This window comes from Erythrolamprus reginae, chromosome 7 (genome assembly GCF_031021105.1).
Source record: "Erythrolamprus reginae isolate rEryReg1 chromosome 7, rEryReg1.hap1, whole genome shotgun sequence".
NCBI lineage: Eukaryota > Metazoa > Chordata > Lepidosauria > Squamata > Dipsadidae > Erythrolamprus > Erythrolamprus reginae.
The window spans coordinates 36,430,771-36,453,779 of record NC_091956.1 but is presented as its reverse complement, the minus strand read 5'-3'; the positions used below and the strand labels follow the sequence as shown (position 1 = coordinate 36,453,779).

The 23,009-nt window shown below is 46.5% G+C and overlaps 1 protein-coding gene across 1 annotated transcript in view; it reads right to left on the bottom strand.

Annotated features, from left to right (window-relative positions):
- Positions 1 to 3,098: 3,098 nt before the first annotated feature.
- OTOP1 (otopetrin 1) overlaps positions 3,099 to 23,009 on the bottom strand; it is a 107,532-nt gene continuing 87,621 nt past the window's right edge. Inside the window, exon 6 of the mRNA XM_070756592.1 lies at positions 3,099 to 3,269. Coding sequence (XP_070612693.1) covers positions 3,099 to 3,269 — 171 coding nt within the window. The remainder of the gene's footprint in view (positions 3,270 to 23,009) is intronic.

Here is a 23,009-nt window from a genome sequence, read left to right as displayed (position 1 = left end):
AATACTGGAAGCCACCAGCAGAAAGTATCTGTATAGAAAGCAATTCTGATTCCACTTATTTTAAAAGATAAAAAAGTTTCTATCTAGTGCCAAAATATTCTTTCAAGCAATATAATGTTGACATATAGCAGCAACAAACTTGCAACAAAGGAGAGAGACCAGATGGTTTTGTTATGTGAAAGTGTAAAATTCCAAGGTCGAAACTGGAGACAAAGTGGTACCTCTACTTAAGAACTTAATTCGTTCCATGACCAGGTTCTTAAGTAGAAAAGTTAGTAAGAAGAAGCAATTTTTCCCATAGGAATCAATATAAAAGCAAATAATGCATGCAAAACCATTAGGAAAGAAATAAAAGCTCAGAATTTGGGTGGGAGTAGGATGAGGAGGAAGGAGAAGAGGAGGAGAGTCGTCGCCAAAGGAAGATGAGGTGAGGGGAATTTTAAAAATCCAAAACATTAAGGCTTAAAAAAAAAAGAGGCACTCTGAAGCGGCGAGGAGCATGCTTCTCCCATACACCTGGTGCGAGGCTGCCTCCCATACACTGCGCCAGAGAGAGAAACCCAGGTGGGCTTCCCGCTCGTTTGATCAAAAGGCGGCTGCTGCTGCTGCTACCTGCTTCCTCTTCCTTTCCATGCTGAAAGGCTCCCCTATTCTCTCGCTTACTCGCTTTGTAGCCGGCGCCTTTCCTTCATTGTAGTGACTCCTTGGTTTGGCTGAAGCTGAGTTGATTTGGCTGGGGTGAAGCGCCCCCTTTTACCTTTGACGCTCTGGGAGACAACCTCGCGCCAGGTGTATGGGAGGCAGCGCAAGGGAGTCACCACAGCAAAGTGGTTTATTCCCTCTCCAAGCGCAGAGAGAAAGGAAAATGCTTTGTTCGCTCTGGACTGCCAAAGCCTCCTTAAGCGCCATGGAATGGCTCCTCTGGCACCCAGAAAAGTCTGAGATGGCAGGGATTAAAGGGGGAATGGCAGGAAACTGGCCAGGCCTTCGTGCTGCTCTCAAATTTTCTGGGTAATTTTTCCGGGCTCAGGTTCTTAAGCAGAAAATGGTTCTTAAGAGGAGGCAAAAAAATCTTGAACACCCAGTTCTTATCTAGAAAAGTTCTTAAGTAGAGGAATTCTTAGGTAAAGGTACCACTATACTTGTATTTGGTATATTTCTCTCCTTTTACAATCAGAGGCTTAAATTTTATAATTCTGAATTCCCTCACCTTTGAGGATGAATGAAATCAATGACACTGCTGAGTATTTATTAGTAATTATTTCTGTATTTATTATTAGTAGTAATATTAATATAGGTGTACAGTATTTTAATGGGAATACTATTTCATTTCATTTTTCATTATATGTTAAAAATTCCTTAGAAATCATGAAATAAGCAAGTTCAATTTATACAGGGAACTCCCCCCCCCCAAATGGTGTTGTTGTGGTTACTTCATGTCCTGCACAAACAGTCACGGACTCAGAGGACACAGAGACTGTGAAGGCATGGAACAGGCATCATGTGTTCCTGGCACCTGAGATTGACAGTGAAGAAGATGAGGGGGTCAGGGTCAGAACAAAAACTAAGGCCTGCTGCACTTCCTGGGATTAGTGAATCAGCACTTCCTGTGAGGAATGACTTTGTATTTCCTGTGCTGAGTGACTCAGAAGAGCAGGAGCCTTTCATGGATGCCAGAGTGCACAGGGCATCTAGGAGACATGAGTGGTACTGCTGGCTATTGGGTCACACCCTCATGCTGGCTATTGGGTCACACCCTCAAGGGTGAGGCATGCTCCACCTTGTTGCAGAGAACAATGCAGTTCATCGTGGAAAGATCTTGTATCAGATATTGAATTCAGCTTGTTTTTTAAAAGAACACATTCTTGCCTTTGCTAATGAGTTTCAGCTTTCCGATTAGCTTCTGACTTCAACACTTCTGAAATCTTGCTTCACCTGGTAATTATAGCTGTTTATCGTCTGTCCAGGACTCTTGCCAACTGATAAGACTTTGTTAGAATTGAATTATCTATCTATCTATCTATCTATCTATCTATCTATCTATCTATCTATCTATCTATCTATCTATCTATCTATCTATCTATCTCTGTGTTTGTTTGTTTGGACTCTGGGCGGCATACATAATAAAACATATATATAACAAAACCATATAACCATATATAAAACCCCTATCACTAAAAATCATTCACCATTTCTAGGCCAGAGCAGAGTGTTAAAGCTCAACGGCCCCAGGCCTACTGGCAAAGCCATGTTTTTAAGGCCTTTTTGAAGGCCAGGAGGATGGGGGCAGTGCGGATCTCCAAGGGCAATTGGTTCCAAAGAGCTGGGGCTGCCACAGAGAAGCCCCTCCCCATGGCCCCGCCAGTTGACATTGTCTGGCCAACAGGACCTGTAGAAGGCCAATCATGTGGGTTCTGATCAGTTGCTGAGAAATATGAGGCAGAAGACGATCCCATAAATAATCTGGTCCTAATCTCTGTAGAGCTTTATAGGTGATAGCCTGAAATTGCGTCCAAAGACGAGTCGGAAGCCAGTGCAGGTCATGGAGTGATGGAGTTATGTAGGTATACCTTGGCACACCCAGAACAGCTTGTGCAGCTGCATTCTGGACTAATTGAAGTTTCTGAAAGCTCTTTAAGGGTAGCCCCATGTAGAGTGCATTGCAGTAATTGAGCCGCGAGGTGACAAGGGCATGAGTGACTGTGAGGAGAGACTCCCTGTCCAAATAGGGCCACAAATAGTGCAACTGCAGAGACATCCCTGTTCTGGATCAAAAGGGAACAGATAATTTAAAGAGAACAGAGAGATGCTCACTTGGCACCTGGCAGCAGGTTACAAAATATATTTTCCTTCCACATTAGAAATATTAATATTAGATATTAGAAAAAACATCCCTGCCAAATCATCTCTTTTTCATTTGCAACCCTGCAGCTGTTTAATTGGCTCAATGCTTTTACAGATGTATTAATGTTTGCTTAAATTTCTCCACAAGAAAGTGAAGAGGTAGCAAAATTTAAATGATTTTCGATCTTCAAAATCTATCAGGTGTATTTACCTCCCCAGCCTTTCATCCTTCCTTCTTGATGTAATTATACAATTTACATTTTGCAGCTAACCTCAAAAAGGGAGGCTGCTGAATGCATCCGGTAAAAAATGGAAAAGGGCATTGCAAGATTCACCACAATGATCCAAGGTTCAAATCCAAAAACCATTTCTTCCAGGCCATTGTCATATTCAGGGCGGCAACCAAAAGCTTGTGGAATCCAAAGCTATAAAAAAAATATTGAAACAAAAAAAATCTAGATTAAAAATTATCTGAGATTATGCTCAGAACAATATTTTTCAGCTTGCTTCATATAATATAACTAAAAATTCAGTTGCAGAATTTGTATTTGTTCACATGGTCATGTAGTCTTTGCCCTGGTTTCAAAATCTCTTTCTTTGATTTAAAATTGTACAGTAAAAAAACAATAGAACCTAATATTAACTGAACAAAATAAATAATTTTAAAAATAGCTATGAGAAGCAAGGGGACCCATTGTACTTTATAAGCCATGGTAGAGCATGATTTGTCAGGCACAGCAACTGGCTTCCGATTACAACTGCTACTACATGATTTTTTTTCTGGACCGATTACTTCATGATCTCCTAGGGCATTCTAAAAATACTTTACTATCAAATGCATTTACATCTCTAACCTCATTTTTGTTGATTTTAATGCTATATCTGACTGGTCTACCAAGGTACCCATATGCTGTTTTAATGATCTGCCTACAGTAAAATTTAATTATCTTATTCTAAAGGTAATCCAGCATTAGTCTTGCTAGGAACCTGCTCCTTGACCTTTATCATTCCAAACTGACAAATCCAGCCACCTTAGAAATCCTATATCCCCATCTCGTATATTTCATAGAATCACAGTTGAATGGGACATCAAAAAGATGCGGAATCCATCATCTCCGCCCCGAGTCTGCGGAAAGGGGCGGCATACAAATCTAATAAATAAATCTCAGTAATCCTCATCTCCAGCCTTCCCCTTTCCCCTCAGCATATGAAACTCCACCATTCCCTGAGGCTGACTCCTTTCCTGGTAAATGGTGGTTACTTTAATCAGTGGCTAAGACTCCCTTGACCTATTTTTCCCTACTGCAACAACCTAGGGAGCTTCCCAGCGACGGGGGAACTTTAACCTGGGTCTCCTCATTCCACTATGCAACATGAGAACAACTTCAAACAATTCAGCCTTATTGGATGGAAATAAACTGCCTAGAGCTGTGATGGCAAACCTATGGCATGCATGCCATATGTGGCACACGGAGCCATTTTGCGGGGCATGCTAGGTGGCGGCCATGAAACTTTCAGGTTTCTGGCACGCAAGTGCAGTGATGAGAAAAGGGAGGAGTGGCTGCCGGCTCCACAGGAACTGGTGACTGGTGTGGCGGCTGCACGCACTAATAGGGGAGTCCCGGCGATGGATGAGCAGCTGGAGAGAGCCGCGCAGGAGAGGTGGCTGGAGCTCACTTGTGCAGCTCCATTCTCTTTTAAAAAAAAAAATACTTCAACAGATAAAGAGCAAAGAGGAGAAAGCACTGACTCACTCTCCTGCCCTCTCACAGCACCCGGCTCTCCTCCTCGCCTTCTCTGTCAAAGGCCAAGCAAACTTTTCTGCCTCCCTCCACATTGCCTTCACACACACGCAAAGGAATTGGGAGGCTGCCATGTGCATGTGTGTGTCTGTGGAGGTGCATGTGGAAAGTGGCAGCAGCTGTGGTGAGGGAGACAGAAAAGTTTGCTTGGCCTTTGACAGAGGCGGCGAGGAGGAGAGAATGGCGCTGTGAAACAGACCGGAGCCACACAGGAAAGGCAGCTGGAGGCCAGGACCCAAATGTTTCTGAGGACGGGAGGGGAATGGGGAGAGACTGGCTAAAGCTTTCGCCGGTGGACCGGAGCCACGCAGGAGAGGCAGATGGAGCTCTCTTGTGCGGTTCCAGTCTGTTTTTAAAAGAAATACTTGAACAGATAAAGAGCAAAGTGGAAAAAGCGCTGGTTCACTCTCCTGCCCTCTCAGTGCCCATAGTCCTCCTCACCTCTTCTGTCAAAGACTAAGCAAACCTTTCTGCCTCCCTTGCCACAGCTAATGCTCCTCTTCACGTGTGCCTTCACACACGCACACACACACAAAGGAATCATGAGGCTGCCATGCTTCACCATGTGTGCCTTCATACGCACATGCACACATGCAAGGAATCAGGAGGCTGTTGTGCACACCCCTTACATAAATTTCGCATGCTCTCTCTCTCTCTGTGTGTATTGTATATTGTGTGTGCATGCATGTGTGTCTGCTCCTCTTATTTGCTTTGCCTGCCTGCCTACTTACCTACATTTTTCCCTCCTCTTGCCCCCTCCCGCCTTACACCAGAGTGAGTCGCCGCCTTGCAGTTATCCTCAGCCCCTTGTCTGACAGCAGCTCTTCTTTGTCAATGCTTTTCACTGCAGCCTCGACAGCCTGGTGGGAGAGGGAGGAAATGGGCAGAAGATATGGTGGGGCTGGTTTGGATGGGCAAGTCGAGTGCATGGATCCCTTCCCTAGCTTGTGCCAGGATTCCAGCTGTTGTCTTTGTGGCGAGGCAAGGGGCTGGGGGGAGGGGATGGTTGAGTGGGGGACAGCTGTTTGCCGATAGAGGAGGAGGAGGAGAGGATGGTGCTGCCTAAAGCCACCCACTGGCAAAAGAATGCAACAGGGAGGAAGGCGATCACCTCTCCATGCCCAAAGCCACTTAGAGTTACTGGTCGACCAGCAAATTTTTGGCATGGGCAGGAGGAGGAAAGAAGCTGGCATTTTCAGGTGCTTGCTTCTTCTCCTTCCCCCCACCCCCATCCACAAGGTTCCTCCCTCAAGCTGCCTGGCAACAAGAGAAAAAAGTGAGACAGCAGCTGTGTGTCAAGAAAAGGTAAGGGGGGACAGAATCTCTCAGATTCTCACTTTATGTGATGTAAAAGCTTTGCTGCCCGAGGGATTCTGGGAGTTGAAGTCCTCCAGGCTTAAAGTTGCCAATGTTGGAGACCCCTGGGCTAGCCAGTTCCCCTCAAAAATATCCCCCTCTTATCTCTCCCTCTCTCCTCCTCCCCCTCCCTCCTCTCCTCTATGAATTTATCCAATCCAGTATCCTAAATGCAGCAAGATGCAGGTAGGCTGCCCACCTAGGGTTCCAAATTTTAAAATCCCTGGTGGTTATCTACTTTAGAAAATGAGACAGACTAAATTTGACTTAAGAGATTTCAAAATGTATTTTTGATGACAGAAGTTGCTGCTCATGCTTTGGAGTGCAGACCAGGTCTTCTACTCCAAAGGATCCTATGAAGTAGAGACTTGTGTTGCTGGGTTGGGTGGTTATAGAAATCAATCAAATAAATTTCCAAATTCATATACAAAGATTTGTCCATGACATGACAGAATTCAAGAGCCACAAGCTAATGGGTGCCAAAAAGTTGGGTAATATTTTCCAATGACCGTAAGCCATTTACCAGTATTTTAATGGAATGGGGAATCTGTGGCTATTTTACTAAATTAAAATGCCCAGCATGCCATCAACTAGCTAGGGCAGGAGGGAGTTGAAATTCAGCAATTTCTGATAGGCCAGTGACTTTCCAGCCCATGTATATCTGCTTGGTAGGCTGCAGCATATGTCCAAATGTATACATTCCCTAAAATTGGCAATGAAAAGGGTTTAGTTCAACTGGCAGCCTTTTGGAGTTTGCATCAGAAAATGAGATGGGAAACAAATCTCTTTCATAAACTGTTCTCTGTTAAGCTCATCCTGTAGCCCTGTGATGGCAAACTTATGGCACCCAGTTTTTACAAAAACTGGGGTGTTTGTGCCTTCCCTGAGCCCTAAAAAGCATTCTGCAGACCTCCCAAATCCTCTGTGTGCTCCATTTTTTACAAAATGGGCCTGTTTTTCACCTGTTTTTGCAAAAAGCAAGGTGTGCAGAGGGTTTGAGAGGCCTGCAAAGTGCTACGAGGATGTGTGGGTGCAGGGAAGACAAAAACATTTTTCTTACTTACCTCTTCACAATCTTGGTGTGTCTTAAAGGTCTGAAAAATAAATAAATTGCCCTATTGGCACTTGGAGATAAACTCGGAGATTTTATCTTAGGTTTGGGCTTTGGGCACTCAGTCTCAAAAAGGTTCGCCATCACTAGTCTAGAACTTTCCAATGGGCTAGCCAGGTAATTAAATTATTGATAAAGAGAGGACAAGATTGTTCAGGACTTACTCAGCTTGAAATGTATCAGAACTGGAACCAAAGAAGATTTTGGAAATCATACTTTGCTGTTTTTATGAGAAGACCTAAGGAGGATTATTACATCCATGTTTTTGTTTCTTTTTTTATGAACAGGTTTGCTTATTTTGTAGACCTGTTACAAAATGCAGTAATCACTTTATGTACAGAAAATGGATATTGCTTCTGACCTGATACATCCTTTCTCATGCAGATCAATGGGGGAATCCAAGATGGGTCACTCTAGTACTCTAGCTCTAGGGCTGGGTTGAATTACTGAAGACACACCTCCCTGGTAATGGTCTCCAGTTGACAACAAAGTCAAAGCGAATCAAGTACTCATACTAAAGAGAACTCTAGGACCAGGAAACAATAAACAACAACAAACAACTTCCACAACCACCCAGCAAAGACACCAGACTACATACCAGGCGGGGCTGGACTCAGCCATTGATCCACATGATAAAGGACATGCCAGGTAAGAACCAACATCCATTCTCTATGCTCTGATCAATGGGGGTGTCCAGAATGGGACATACCAAAGATTGGTAATCCTAAGGGTGGGAAATGGTTTGGTCTGGAACTTCTGCCTCCACTAAAACCGGTTGAAGGACCCTCCTACCAAAGGCAGCCTTGGCCAAGGCATAAACATCTAGACAATAATGTCTGATAAATGGAGAAGGGGTGACTAGGTTGCCGCCTGGCAGATCTCTTCCACTGACACTCAAGAAGCCCAAGCAGCAGTAATGCCCACAATCCTAGTTGAGTTGGCCATGATGCCCCTAGGCACTGGGAGTGACAGAAGCTCATAGTGACCCACAGCCACCGATCCACCATGGAAGGTGTTACCTTTTGGCCCAGAATTGATGGCAAGAATGAGACAGAAAGGGATTCTGACTTCCGGAAAGAAGCAATCTTAATGATGTACACGCAGAGAGCTCATGTCCAGGGTGTGCCACTTGCATTCCAAGGGATGACTAGGCCTTGGGCAAAAATCTGGCAATATCAACTCCTGATCTCGATGAAACCAGGAGTTGATTGTTGGAAGAAACGCAGAATCCAGCCACAGGGCCATTCTGTAGGAATGAAAAAACAGAGATTCCTATCCACCAACAGAACCGCCAACTCTGCACTACGTCTAGTTGATGTGATAGTCACAAGAGAAATCAAACGTTGGCCTCCCTCAATGGGAAGAGTGGTGAGCACCTGAAAGACTTTGGATAGATCCCAAGAGAGGTACTGATGGGGCATCTTACCTTATAGTGGCCAAAGGTTAGATGGCCCTCTGATGAAGGCATGCAGCCTGGAGTGGCTAGTAAGGGAACCCAGGGGGAGGATCTGAAGAACCGAACCCAAAGCCGCCACCGGTCACCTCAATGTGTTGGGGGAGATACCCTGTACCAGTCCCTGTTGGAGGAAATCAGCTACCAATGCTGCAATTGGATCCCTACACCACCTGGCACACCAGATAAAGAACACCAGGTCACCTCATAAAAACAGACTGCAGATGGTTGTCTGGCCATCTGAATTGTACAAATGACACCCTCCCCCCAGGAAAGGTTTTCATCCCTTAGCAATTGCTGCTCAACCTCCACATGAGTAGGAGCCACTGTGGCTAAGGATGGAATATGGGCCCCTTGAGAGGATGACCTCCTCTGGGGGAATGTGCCATGGACATCTGACTGACAGCCCATGAGGTCGGCGAACCACGGCCACCAGGACCAATAGGGAGCCAACATTATGATCTGCGCCCTCTCCAACAGAAGCTTCCTGACCATGGCTGGGATGGGAAGGGGTAGGGGAGGGAAGACATACAGCAATTCCTTGGGCAAGGGACCCCTCTACCAGAAACCAGGAGAAGAACCGCAGGAGATGTGAGTCTGTTGGGAAAGCAAGCAGGTCCAAGGGTGGGTGAGAGAACCGGATTGACAGTTCCAAGAACAGACTGGGCAGCAGATGCCACTCCAACTGTTTTATTATGGCCCTACTCAGCCAGTCCGCCTGGACATCTGACACTCCTGCGATGTGGTCCACTTTCAGGGACAGGATGTGGGTGTCTGCCCATTTGCAAAGGGCCTTTGAGGTCACATTGTCAAGAGAAAGACATGGCAGCCCTGGATGTCTCACTGAAAGGCTCTGAGGCCTAGCCTTGCCACCCTGAGCTCCATCCAATTGATACTGTGTTGGAACTCCCAATGAGTCCACCATCCCTTGGCTATCCTGGACCCAAAGTGGGGGCCCCATCCTAGCAGGCTGCCATCTGACATTATCGTCAATCTGTTCTGGTCCCTGAAGAAGCAACCCCTGTAGAAGGCGCTCGATTCCCACCAGAGCAGGGACCAGAGAATCCTGGGTTGCCTGGACCTTTGTGTGGGACATACCTTGACCCCTCATCTGGAAGGAACCATTGGTGGAGATGTGAGTGAAAGCATACCCAGGTCACAATTTATTTATTTATTCGACTTCAATCCCAAAGGACTCAATGTCCAGTCAATAAATCATCTTTCCCAGAAGTTGAGAAGCAGAGTTAGAAGGGCAGACCTGTCCCCCTGGATGCAGACTGATGCTGTCCTGCCACTCCTGGGAGTGGAAAACCTGGCTGGAGACAGAGTCTATTATGGCCCGCAGGTGGCATTTGGCCATGATCCCAAAGGACCTGAATAATAGTAGCCAGGTCTCTCTCCATCTGGATAAGTAGGTCATCCAGAAAACACTGGATCTTGATGGGAATCACCCTGAGGTATGCTGCCAGGGCTGCCATGACTTTGGTGAAAGTATGAGGGACTGAAGCCAGTCCAAAGGAAGGGTGGTATATTGAAAGGGGTGCCCTGCATAGTAAAATCTCAGGAACTGTCAGTGACAAGCCAAATGGTCACATGAAGATAGGCTTCTGTCAAGTCCATGGAGGATAGGAAGTGTCCCTCCATGATTCCCTGGAAAATGGAAGAGAGGGAATGCATCTTGAACCTGACATAAACCAGGTAACGGTTGAGCTCTCTGAGATTCAAGATTGCCCTCCACTCTCCTGATTTCAGGACGATGAAAAGATGGGAGCAAAAGCCCAGGCCCCTCTGTTCCAGGGGCATGGTTGAACCATCTGAATGTCCAACAGATGTTTGATGGCTTTGTCCATGAGACAACATCTGGACGGGTTTCTGGAGATGTGGCAGCGGAGGAAAAACCTTGGAGAGGGACAAAGAAACTCCAGGTAGAGGCTAGACCTTATGATCTCCCCCACCCAGGCATCCAGCATGGTCTCCTCCCTATTGCAAATATACAAGGCCGTAGGAGTGTGGGGCTCACTGTCACTTTTGATGTTTGAAAGATCAGGATGAGCCACAGAAGAAGCACTTGTCCTGGGGCAGCTGCCTGCCTCTGCCCCCAAAGCTTGGTAATCCAATCTCGGGAAGAAGGGCCTCTGCTGATGGGGAAAGCCTGCCCCGGCTCTCCCCTGCCTGAAGGAGGACCAACTGAAATAAGGTGACCTGCAGGAATCTGCCTGGTGACCCTGAGAGAAGAGCACCTTCCTCTTGTCCCTGGTTTCAATTAGAAGAAGATCCAAAGATGTATGAAACAGGCTGTCATCTTCGAAAGGGGTGCAGGCAAGCTTCCATTTGTTTTTGGAGTCCATGTAGCAGTGGTAAAGCCACAGCAAGCAGTGAGCCATAACTGACCCTACTATGGCTCTAGCCGAGAATTTAGCTGCCACCAGAGATGCATCCACTATATATTCTCTAAAGCAATGATTTTACTTAAATCCTTAATCGGCTCTAAGATCCTCTGGGGAAAGCCCTTGTGAAAAAGAAAGAAGCAGTAGTGGCCTGGATTGCCCAAGAGTAAGCCAGATTGTCTTTGTCTTTGTGAAGGGCCATCTCCTTCTTCTCATCTGCCTTAAAGGCATCCTCAGGTGGGAGGATGGACAAGGAGGTCAGCACTGCTTCTGATGAATCCACTCTGAGCACCTGCACGAGGTGCTCAAGATCTGAGTCTAGACAGAACAAGGAGTTCTCCTGACTGCTGGGGCAGGAAACCAAGGCTGGGTTGCACTGAGTGGGCCTCTGGGACTATGAAGTTGCCTATTTGTTTCTTAATAAGGTCCAGAAACATCCCTGGTATAGGGATGCAATCCAGAGTCATGGTGCATTGCGGATGCCGCAAAGTCCCTGTGGGGAACAGGGTCTTCAGAGGGACGTAGGGCAACCCAGACGCGTGGGGTCACTCACAAGTTCGAATCCTAGAAAGAAAACTTGGACACATTTCTCTCCGGGTGAAATGACACAGTTTTTGGACCGTGCACTTCCTTTTATTGGGGGGAATATGCAAATTGGGTAAGGTTATACATATATGTCAAGTGGTATACAAACATTCAATAACATAACTCTAAGATATGACACAACTTCTGAGTCCTTCCTATCTACATATGGCATGTAACTAGCTTCTACTGAACAAATGTCTCTTATGGCTAATTTCCTGGGCCCCTTTGTTGTGAATATGGTTATTTCCTGTTTACCACAAAGCAAGGTCTTTTATTGCTGCTTTTGTCCTGTTTACCCCAGGAAATTAAATATGCATCCTTTTATCACACAGTTCTCATCCTGCTAACACATTCTTGTTATTCAAGGGAGGCTGCCATGAACCGCTTTATGGCCAGTCACTTCCTCAAGCAGAGTTCACCAGAAATGCAGACTTGTCCTTATGTGGTTTTTACGTTCAGTCCTGTTCTGGCTAATGGAATAAAAGTGTATAAGACAGTTACGTTAGAAGTCCAGATATTAAATCCTAGCCTAACATGATATGGCAGCCACAGTGCATTCTGTGAACAGATAGTCCTCCTGGGCCCCTGCCTCAGAAGCAGTTTCCTGGAGCCTGAAGTCTTTGCCTAATTTGGGCATGGCCCTGACCTTGGCTAGCAGCTGATGGAATAGAACTTGGATAAAAAGCCCTTAAATGAAGGTCTGCCTGGAACATCCTGCTCCCTCCCTCTTCAAGCATCTTTCCTTCCAAGAGAGAATGCTGGCTAGTTCTAAAGCGTGCCAGAGACCCAAGATCCTGGTAGTCCTGATAGGCAACTTCATAGTCCCAGAGGCTCGCTCAGCTGGGTAGGTAGACCTCCTGTCTAGGTTGCTGCTGCAATCCCTCTGCAATGGCCTCTTTAATAGCTGCCAGCAGTGCCTCATGAAGGAGGTGTATCCTGTTCCTGCTAGGACTCAGGGTGGAGGCAGGCAACAGTCGGGGTAAAGGAGGCCTCCGGTGCCGTGCAGACCTTGAGAACTATATCCTGGTGTGGGACTGTTGAAGGTACAGAGGGGGGAAAGGCCCTGAAGCTCTAGAGACCCTACATCTCTAGAGGTTCTGAAGTAAGACTTGAAGCAGAAGGGCCTCCCAGGGCTTCAGGAGACAAGCCATGGTCCGCATCCAGGCGAACCTGTGACCCCTGCTCAGGGGGGCAGTGTGCCAAAGGAGTGTCCATTGCCCTGCTGGCAAAAGAGCTGTGCCTTGTAGAGGGATCCCCTACTCTGGCAAATTCCTTTTCTAAGGCCTTTTGTCTCTGGAGGTCTGCCTTTTCCTCCTACTTCGATGAGGGCCAGTGTGCTGAAGATATGGCCCTGATTTTGGCAGCACCAGCCAGCCCGGCTGTCCTAGGCCTAACTGAAGCTCTGCTACAGACTTCAGATGCAGGGGGGGAGCTTTCCAAAGCCAGATGTCCTGCTCCATAGAGGAAGCGAGGAAGTACAGAGTCTGATAACAAAGGAGCAAGCCAGCTAGAAAAGCTGGCAGGCCTGGACTCTAATAGGCAACAATTAAACTCAACCAGGTGTGAGGCTGGTTTGAGAATACTCACTGACCTTGCTGCAAAGAGAGGTGGCTAATGAGGCTCGTAATTGCCATGGTGACTGGAGAAGTGAGAGTGGTGAAAGGCAACCAGAAACTGTCTCTCTGACTAGGTCTGATCAGGAGCTGCAGGGAGAGGGAAAAACAAAGTGTGCGTAAATACAGGTCAGCCTAAGTGTGGAATCTGTGGTCCGCAATCTCCTCTAAACCCAGATACAGGGGGTAAAATTCTTCCAACGCCCTTTAGTTCAAGGCCCACTGAATACAAGGCTGATTTCAAAATGGTGACCACTTCCAAAATTATTGAGAACCAAGATAGAGCCAAGATAGAGAACCTGCTCAAGCTGACAAAATCTCTCCTTGCCCCATCTGCCTAGGCGGAGAGCACTTCAGGGGACACTTGCTATGGCTATTTCTGGCTGCCTCTTCTGAATCCGGTGAGTACATTGCGCTCACCCTGGCTTCCACATTGCCTGCTGGGGCCTGCAAAACAGAGGAGGAAAGGCTACCCCCTCTAGATGCTATTTTAAACTGACACCACAGCCATGGCGTCCCAGCAAGGCTTGCAACCTCTGAAATAAATTTAAAGGGGCCACAGCCACTCACCAGTTAATGGAAGCAACCAGAGGAGGGCTGCCCCAAGTCCTCGGAGAGGGGCAGCATACAAATCTAATAAATAATAATAATAATAATAATATTATTATTATTATTATTATTATTCAAGGCTGTTTCATCACTTCCTCATTGAAGCTATAAAGCTCATTATTTTGCTCAGTCACTTCCTTTACTTTTGCCTGAGAGATGGGGGAGTCATGTTTAAGCTTTGTGCTTATTATCTATATTGCATTTTAGCCTTGTGCTTATTATCTATATTGTATTTTGCTTTGTGCTAATCTTGTAATTGCTCAGCGCGTATTATTCTGTATTTGCTTTGTGCTTATTCTGGATTGTTTATATTTTGTTTATATGTAAATAATACTTATTTAACTAAGTCTGTGTCTTGGCTTTATCACACATCCACACTCTGTTAACATTCTCTGCTCGGTGTTGTCGAAGGTTTCATAGCCTAACCAAGACAAGACAACATTGGTTATGGGCCCAGTGGTAGAGAATCATGGTTTGTTAATGTATGGTTTCTTTTAGCCAGCATTGTATCACAGTTAGTTGTTGCTGTAAGTATTGTTGGAGAAGAAACAAGAAGAGAAAAAAAATGGCAATGTTTCAGTCCTCTAAGAATTTCTCCATTGCTAAGATGGATGGAAGCAACTACAGCACATGGGCTGAGAATGTTGTTGCAATGTGAGGGACTGTGGGATATTGTTGCTGAACCCCCCAATTTGGATGGCTTGGATCTTGAGGTTGAGGAGGATGCCAAGAAGGTAAAGGACTTTAACCAGGACAATTTAAGAGCTCGCAGTATAATTGGACTTACGCTTGCAGACCAGCAATTAGCTTACATTCATGGTGGGACATTTTGCGACGGAGATATGTGCAAGACATTGTGGAGCACATCTACAATTGTCCAAAGATGAACTTATTGTGCATGAGGTTCCAGGGCATTTGTTGGCAGAAGAGAATCTTCGGAGAGACCGTTTGCAGTTCAAAGAAGAAACGCCTCAGCAAAAGACTTTTGTGGCTAAAAACATTTCTGTTAGGACTTGCTATATATGTAGACAAAAAGGTCATATCGCAAGGTTTTGCTTTGTTCCGCCAACTGTCCATACGACATTGCATTACAGTTTTTCTGTACTGGTCCTTAGTTTGCTTCACCTTGAGAAGCTTCCGATTGTTGACCTCCATCAACGCTGACTCTTTGCTCTCCTTCATATAGTCAGCTAATGCATGCTTCTATTCTTCCACTGTCTGCTTCACTTGCAAAAGTCCTCTGCCGCCTATTTTCCTTGGTAAATACAGTCTGTCAACGTCACTGCAGGGGTGTAGTGCATGATGGATCGTCATTAATTTTCTGGTTTTCCTGTCCAGGTTGTCCAGCTCTGCTTGAGTCCAGTTCACTATGCCAGCTGTGTATCTAATGATAGGTATGTCCCACATATTTATAGCCTTGATAGTGTTGCCACTATTCAGTTTGCTCTTCAAAATTTTTCTGGTCCTCTGGATGTACTCTTTGCTGATCAGAGTTTTCACATGGCCATGCTTGATATTATCCAGTTGCAAGATGCCCAAGTATCTATAGGCTTCTGGCTGGTGGTACTTTATGGTTTGACCATTTGGCATTTCAATGCCCTCACTTTCAGTGATTTTCCCCTTTTTCAGTGCCACTGTGGCACATTTATAAAGGCCAAACTCCATGGTAATGTCATTGCTGAAGATTCGCACAGTGGTGGTTACTGACTGTATCTCAGTTTCTGATTTTCCGTACAACTTTAGGTCATCCATATACAGCAGCTGTGAATTTTTTGGTGAATTCCTAGCAGTTTGGTAGCCTAGGTTTGTTTTCTGTAGGATGAGTGACAGCGGGATTATAGGAATGATGAATAGCAATGGGGATGAATATCAAAGAGTCCCCCTCCCCCCTCTTCTGATGTTGATCAGTCCATACCTTTCATTCCCAACAAAAAGCTCAGTCTTCCAATATTTCATCGCCTTTTCTATGAATTTCCTGATGTTTTCATTGACTCCAATGACTTCCAGGCATTTTATGATCCAGCTGTGTGGCAATGAGTCAAAGGCTTTCTTGTAGTCAATCCAGGTCATGTATAAGTTTGTTTTCCTGTTCTTACAGTTCTCCGAAATCATTTTATCAATTAGGAGCTGGTCTTTTGTACCTCTACTTCATCTTTTATTGCCCTTTTGATCCATTGGCATGATGTCATTTTCTTCTAGGTAGTCCTTAATTCTGTCAGCTATGATACCTGTCAGCAGTTTGCGCATGGTTGGCAAACAATAATAATAATAATAATAATAATTATTATTATTATTAATTATCATCATCAAAAGCCTCTGTGCAAACTGCAATCTTCTCCCGGCTTCCTCTGACAAGGAAAATGACTCAGATCAAGAGAGAGAAAAGGAAGGGTCTTGGAGTTCTCTTTCCAGGGAAAGGTAAGTAAACTATAGTAGCTCCAAACCAGGGCTAGAAACCTCACGTCCAATACCTTCAGCTGAGTTGGATAACAGGGGACCATTCAGTAATTCAATTCTAGTCTTCTAGAGCTAGATGACTAGAGTGACCCATCCTGGACTCCCCCGTTGATCAGAGCATGAAGAAAATGTCACTGTCACAAAAAATGTTCCTTTCTTTACCACTCTCCAAACTTTGAAACCAGTTTCCAACCTTTGAAAGCATGGAGGTGGGGCGGGGAGAAATACTGTATAGAATATAGAATGGTATTGATTTTAATCTGCTACTTAGCGAAAACTTCTGTGGCATTTATAATCTCTTGAATGAAAGGACTGAACATTATTCCCAATATTTTTTCTTTTTTATATTGGTATATTATACACATTTGTAGGATGACCGAGGGCTGGACGGATACCCATTTCCTTTTTTGTACTAGTTGAGTATCTGTTCAGGGTTAATATCATCAGTACATTTATATCTCTATATTTATACCTCTACCACAGCTTGTGTAGGTGAAGTTACTGCTATACTGACCTCATGTGTAAAATTGTTTGCCCTCCCTCCCACCAGAGTCAGGGACATTATTAGTCTTAGAGGGGGCTTCATTGCCCAGTCAAGATTGATATGTAACTTGGGGGGTCTTTCTGGATTCATAGCAACTGCTTGAGAACAGGTGGCAGCTGTGGTCAGGAGGGCCTTTGCCGAGGTTCGTCTGCCCCTTTTCTTTGACCAGGTGGCCTTTCAGACAGATATTTATGGTCTAATCACATGGATTACTGCAATGTGTTTTACATGCGGATGCTCTTTGAAACCACCCAAAACTACAGCTGATACATAAGGCAGCAATGTAAGTAATAATTAGAAATATATTTTAAAATATATTTTGGATACCATGCTGAAACCAAGAGATGTAGGCTTAATCCTTCAATATCTTCTTAAATATGGAGACAAATCTGATTCAATTTATTCATAATGGTTTTTCTTTTAATATAATTTAATAACACAGCTGATAGTTCTGTCGCTAATATTCTCCTTCCCCAAAAAGGGAGCAAATCATTGCAGGCGGGTCTTCTTCCAGACATTATTAATTCACTGTTTCCTTTCATTAAATACATAAAATGTGCCATTACCCATCAACTCAGCCAATATCAGGAGAGTATCAAAGCAGTGAAAATGTTGGACTGATCAAACTCCAAGTTTCTGGCACTTTCCTTTTCATAATGGAAGTACCTTGGTGGAATCTCAATCCAACTCACTATGCCACAGGAGAAAATATACAAGTGGGAATGTAATATAAATTACTTAAAGGGTCTGGTTATTTATTTGGATAAAAATCTTAACAAATAATATATAATAATAAACATACATTAAGTCTGGAGAAATTTTCTTCCAAGCTTGCAATATTTTCCTGTTTTGAAGTCATCTGCCACTTCAGTTGCAAAACTCCAGAGAATAGGCGTTGATTGCTTACCTGAACGCCTCTTCTCGTACGGTGAGTGGGTACAGCAGTCACGTGGGTTGCTCCTGTCCAATCCGATGGGACTGAGCCTAGTATTAAAAAAGCCTGCTGGATCTGCCCCTTCCCCAGAATTCGCGAATCCGTAGACTAGGCTCAGTAGTGAAGCTCCATAATGTTCAACTCTCATGTGTTAGAAGAAAGGAAGGAATAAAAGTCATAGAAGACCACACAAAAGGGAGGGAAGTGACTGCTGTACGAGAAGAGGCGTTCAGGTAAGCAATCAACGCCTATTCTCCGTACTGAAGGAGTGGGTCCAGCAGTCACGTGGGACATACCCAATAGATAGGTCCCTAGGGTGGGATTAGATTGCTATCGTGAGAGATAACGGATTGGAGTACCCTTCTGCCGAAGGCAGCGTCCGCTGAGGCGTAAGAATCGATTTTGTAGTGCCTTATGAAGGAATTTGGCGAGGCCCAAGTGGCTGCTTTGCAGACTTCCTCCAATGGGGCTTGAGTTGCCCAAGCAGCAGATGTGGCAGCACTTCTGGTGGAGTGCGCTGTAATATTCTTTGGAATGGAGAGGGAAGCTGGAATGGAGAGGGAAGATGGTCCCTCTGATCCAACGGCCTATTACTGTTGAAGACACTTTGGATCCCATGCATCTGGGATGATAGGCCACGAAGAGTGCTTCAGACCTCCGAATGGGTCCTGTGCGTTGAATATAAATTTTTAGCGCTCTAGTAAGATCCAGAGTGTGCCATCTAATTGCCAGGGGGTGCTCCCGTTGGAGACAGAAGGAAGGTAAGACAATATCCTGGGATCTGTGGAACATGGAACTGACCTTGGGTAGAAAGGTGGGGTCCAGTCGTAGAACCACCTTGTCCTGATGGAACTGACAGAGATCCTGCCTGATAGAGAGGGCTGCCAACTCAGATATGCGTCGGGCGGATGTAATCGCCACCAGGAATGCTACCTTAAAGGATAGGTACCTGAGGGACGCAGATTTCAGGGGTTCGTAGGGTGCCTGAGTAAGGGAATGGAGAACCCGTGGCAAGTCCCAGGAAGGATATCTGTGGATCTTAGCAGGCCTGAGATTGGCCACTCCTCTGAGAAATTCTTGGATTTCCGGGAAGGAGCGGAGAGGCTGCCTGCGAGGCCCCGCCAAGACAGAAGAGAAGACAGGTGGCGACGGATGGTGCTGGTAGAGAGGCCTTGGTGGAAACCTTTCATGAGGAAGGAGATTATCCTGTGAATGGGAAGACACAGGGGAGATAAGCCCTCCTGCGAGCACCACTGATGGAATTTGGACCAAGTATGGTCGTATATCCGGTTGGTAGACCCTCTTCTAGACTTCAGGATGATTTCCACTGTGTCAGGGTCGTACCCTCGCAGGTCTAGGTCTCTCCGGATAATAGCCAGGCGGTGAGGTGGAACCACTCCGGATCCGGATGGAAGGAGGCCCCCTGTCGCAACATATCCTCCGAAACGGGAAGTCGCCAGGGGTCCTGGACGGACAGCTGTTGGAGGTCCGCGAACCAGGGCCTGCGAGGCCAGTGAGGGGCGATCAGAATTACTCGAGCCCTCTCCAGGATGATCTTGTGAACCACGTCTGGCAGAATTGGAATTGGAGGGAAGGCATACAGAAGACCTGGAGGCCAAGGGATCCTGAGAGCATTGATAGCCTCTGCTCCCGGGGATGGAAACCTGGAGATGAAACGAGGGAGCTGGGCGTTGGCTTCGGACGCAAACAGATCCAGCACTGGATGGCCGAACCTGAGGCAGATTTGGTGGAACAGTGCTTGATGGAGATTCCACTCTCCTGGATCTATGGTTGCTCGCGATAACCAGTCCGCTTGGACGTTGAGGCTCCCCGAGATGTGATCGGCTAGGAGCGACTGGAGATGTTTCTCTGCCCAAAGGCCTAACTTTAGGGCCTCCCTCATGAGGGCCTTGGATCTTGTGCCCCCCTGTCTGCAAATGTGGCTTTTGGTGGCTATGTTGTCGGTAAGAATCAGAACATTCTGGTTGGAGATGTGAGGTTTGAATTGCTTTAGAGCTAGAGACACGGCTCTTAATTCTAGCCAATTGATGGGCCTGGAAGCCTCCTCCGGTGACCACGTGCCCTGGGCTAGTAGACCCTGGGCATGGGCTCCCCAGCCCAAGAGGCTGGCATCTGTGGTGACAACAAACTGGTCTGGGCACCGGAAGGGAGAGCCCTTGTCTAGGGCTGGAGAAGTCCACCACTTGAGGGATCTGCGAACTGTCGGTGGAATGGCGATGCGACGAGTCGAGTTGCTGTGGCCCGATCTCTGGAATGGTAACAGAAGCCACTGTAGTTCCCTGGCATGAAGGCGGGTCCAGGGGACAATGCCAATACAAGACACCATCTTTCCCAGTAGGGAGGATAGGGTGACGATGGAGGCAGATTGTTGGGATAGGATGCGAGCGATGAGATCCAACATGCTGCGTTTTCTCTCAAGAGAGAGGAAAACCTGGGATATCTCAGAATTAATGACAGTTCCCAGATGTAGAATGGAAGTAGATGGCTTAAGGTGGCTCTTTTTGAAATTTATAGAGAAATCATGGTTCTGTAGAACCGACATGGTGGAGGAGAGATCTGCAGCCACTCCATTTTTTGAATTCCCATGAATTAAAATGTCATCTAAATAACATAAAATATGAATGGGCGTGGCCCGGATATGAGCCGCCAGGGATCCCAAGAGCTTAGTGAAGACTCTGGGAGCTGAGGAGAGCCCAAATGGCATAGCCCTATACTGAAAATGCCTGCCTTGAAAGGCAAAACGCAGAAATTTTCTATGGCCTTTGGCAATGGGGATATGGAGGTAGGCTTCCGTAAGGTCCAGGGAGACCATAAAATCCCCCGGATGCAGGGCGGCCAGGATGGAGGATAAGGAATGCATTTTGAATTTCCTATATTTTATGAATTGGTTCAATTTTTTTAGATCTAAAATGGCTCTCCAACCTCCAGAGGTCTTAGGGACCATGAAGAGGATGGAGTAAAAGCCCAAGCCTCTCTGGAGAGAGGGGACCGGCTGGATAGCTTTAATAGCTAACAAATGAGAAATAGCCTCCTCCATTCGGATACGAGATGTAGAGGAGCTGGGAGAAGGACAAGAAATAAAACGGTTAGGGGGAGGAGAAATGAACTCTAAACGGAGACCCCTTTCCACAGTATCAATGACCCAGGGGTCCTTACAAGAACGGTGCCAGGCGGAGGAGAAACAGGCCAGGCGACCGCCTATGGGAAAAGAGGGAGACTCACCATCTGGATTTTTTGGAGGCTCTGGTAGAGGAGGATCCCCTCTGGTAGCGGGAACCTCTGCCCCTGGAGTTTCTAGATTGGGATCGAAATCGAGGGGAATACTGACCTGGATTCCTTTGAAAGGCGAACCCTTGATCCTGTTGACGCCCTGTGCGCCGAAAGGACTGCGGTTTAGAGGCCTTCTTGGTGGTAGGTCCTAAGACCTTTTTCTTGTCCGTGGTCTCTGTGAGGAGAGGGTCCAGAAGGTCTCCGAAGAGGAAATTGCGTTTCAGAGGACCCATGGCTAACTGCCACTTCTGCCTTACTCCCGCCTGCCAAGGGCGGAGCCATAGAAGTCTTCTGGCCGTTGTGGAGGCCGCTACTGACCTGGCTGCAAATCTGGAAGATTGGAGAGTAGCATCCGCTACATATTGGGCAGCTGCGAAGATTTTATTGAAATCTTGTTGGCCTCGTAGATCATCTGGAGGTAGATGTTGTTGGAGCTGACGAAGCCACAAGAGCATGGCTCTGGAGAAGAAGGATGCTGCTGCAGCACTTTTAATGGCCCATGAGTCAGCGAAGAAACCTCTTTTGAGCATTTGCTCAAGACGCTTGTCTTCTGGACGGAGTACCTCCTCTGCTTCGCCAGGCATGGCAGCAGCCGAGTGAAGACTCTTCACCGGATCATCTGGCCTGGGACAGGCTAGGAGTTCCTCATAGGAGGGAGAGAGCTTGTAAAGCTTCTTGTCCTTGGAAGTGGGAATGAAGCCAGAGGTTGGGTGGTCCCACTGTTTGAGCAAGGCGTCCTTAAACAATTTGGGCATAGGAATTACCTCATTGTCTTCCTGTTCTTCCATGAAATAAGGAAGATTTTCCTCTGGAGGGTCTGTGGAAGGAGTAGCCTGCTTTTCTTGCGTGGCTAGCCCCGTGGATACTCTTGCCTTAAGAAGGAGAGATTTGAAGAGTTGAGGTGGAAAGATGGCAGCTGGGGCTGGAATCTTAATTTGAGAGTCCTCATCTTCCAACAGACGCTGAAAGGGGTCATCATCCTCTTCTGCATCCATGTCCTCATTCTCTTCCTGAGAGGAATCAGAGTCCTCCATGACTGGGGCTCTGTAGGAAGGAGAAGAACTCACGGGACGGGAGGAACGTGGAGGGGGATGAGACAAGGAAGGAACATTGATGGTCGAGAGTTTAGCATCAATGGTTTTAGTCAAAACAGCAAGATAGACTGAAACTCCGGAGGCAAGGAAGAAATATCAGCCGGAAAAATAGGAGGATCCCTGAAGGCCTGAGAAGGTTCTGGCTGGGAGGAATCCTCAGTAATATCTGGCTCCTCTGGACCTAAGCCCCATAGGTTAGGTTGGGGTGGATTTAGGTTTGGCTCATCCAGGGATAGCACAGGAACCCCAGAGAGAGGCAGGTTAGAGGCCTCTGGGGGGGTTGGATTCATATGCACCTTTAAACGTTTGGCTGATTTATCATGTATTTTTTGTAGGGCTAGGTCCCTTCTCTTCTCAGCCCTGGTGGACTTAGCCAAGGAATGGGCCCCTGAAGAAGAGGAGGAAGAGGCCTGGGGGATATTAGTAGATTCATCACCAGTAGGCCTAACCTCTCTGGGACCTTTACTAGTGCCTCTCTTGGGAAAGGAAGCCATAGTCTGAACAAATTACAGAAGACGAGGCTTGAGCCAAGAAATTTAGGGGGGAGAAGAATTTAATGAGCTTCCCAAGAGGAGAGGTGACCCTGCTCCTAGGCCCAGGAGTGGCTGCGACTTAGGGGCAATCCGGACAGTACCAAGAGTTCGTGTCCCTAAATGCAGCGTGGCAGGCCTCACAAAACTTAACTTAAGTAAACCAAGGCACACTGGTTGGAGGCCACTTCCGTGGAGAATAGACCTGAGGGACTCACAGCTACTCCAGGGTCAAGCGGCGGACTGGAAGCACTGATGGCTGACCAAGAACGGCAAAACCGAAAGTGCGAAGTTACTGGGCACGAGGGCCTTTGCGCCAAAAAACCCGCTCCGTTTAATTTGCAACCGGAGGGAACTAAGTCCGGGAGACAATCAAGTCCCACACCGCAGGAGGTAAAT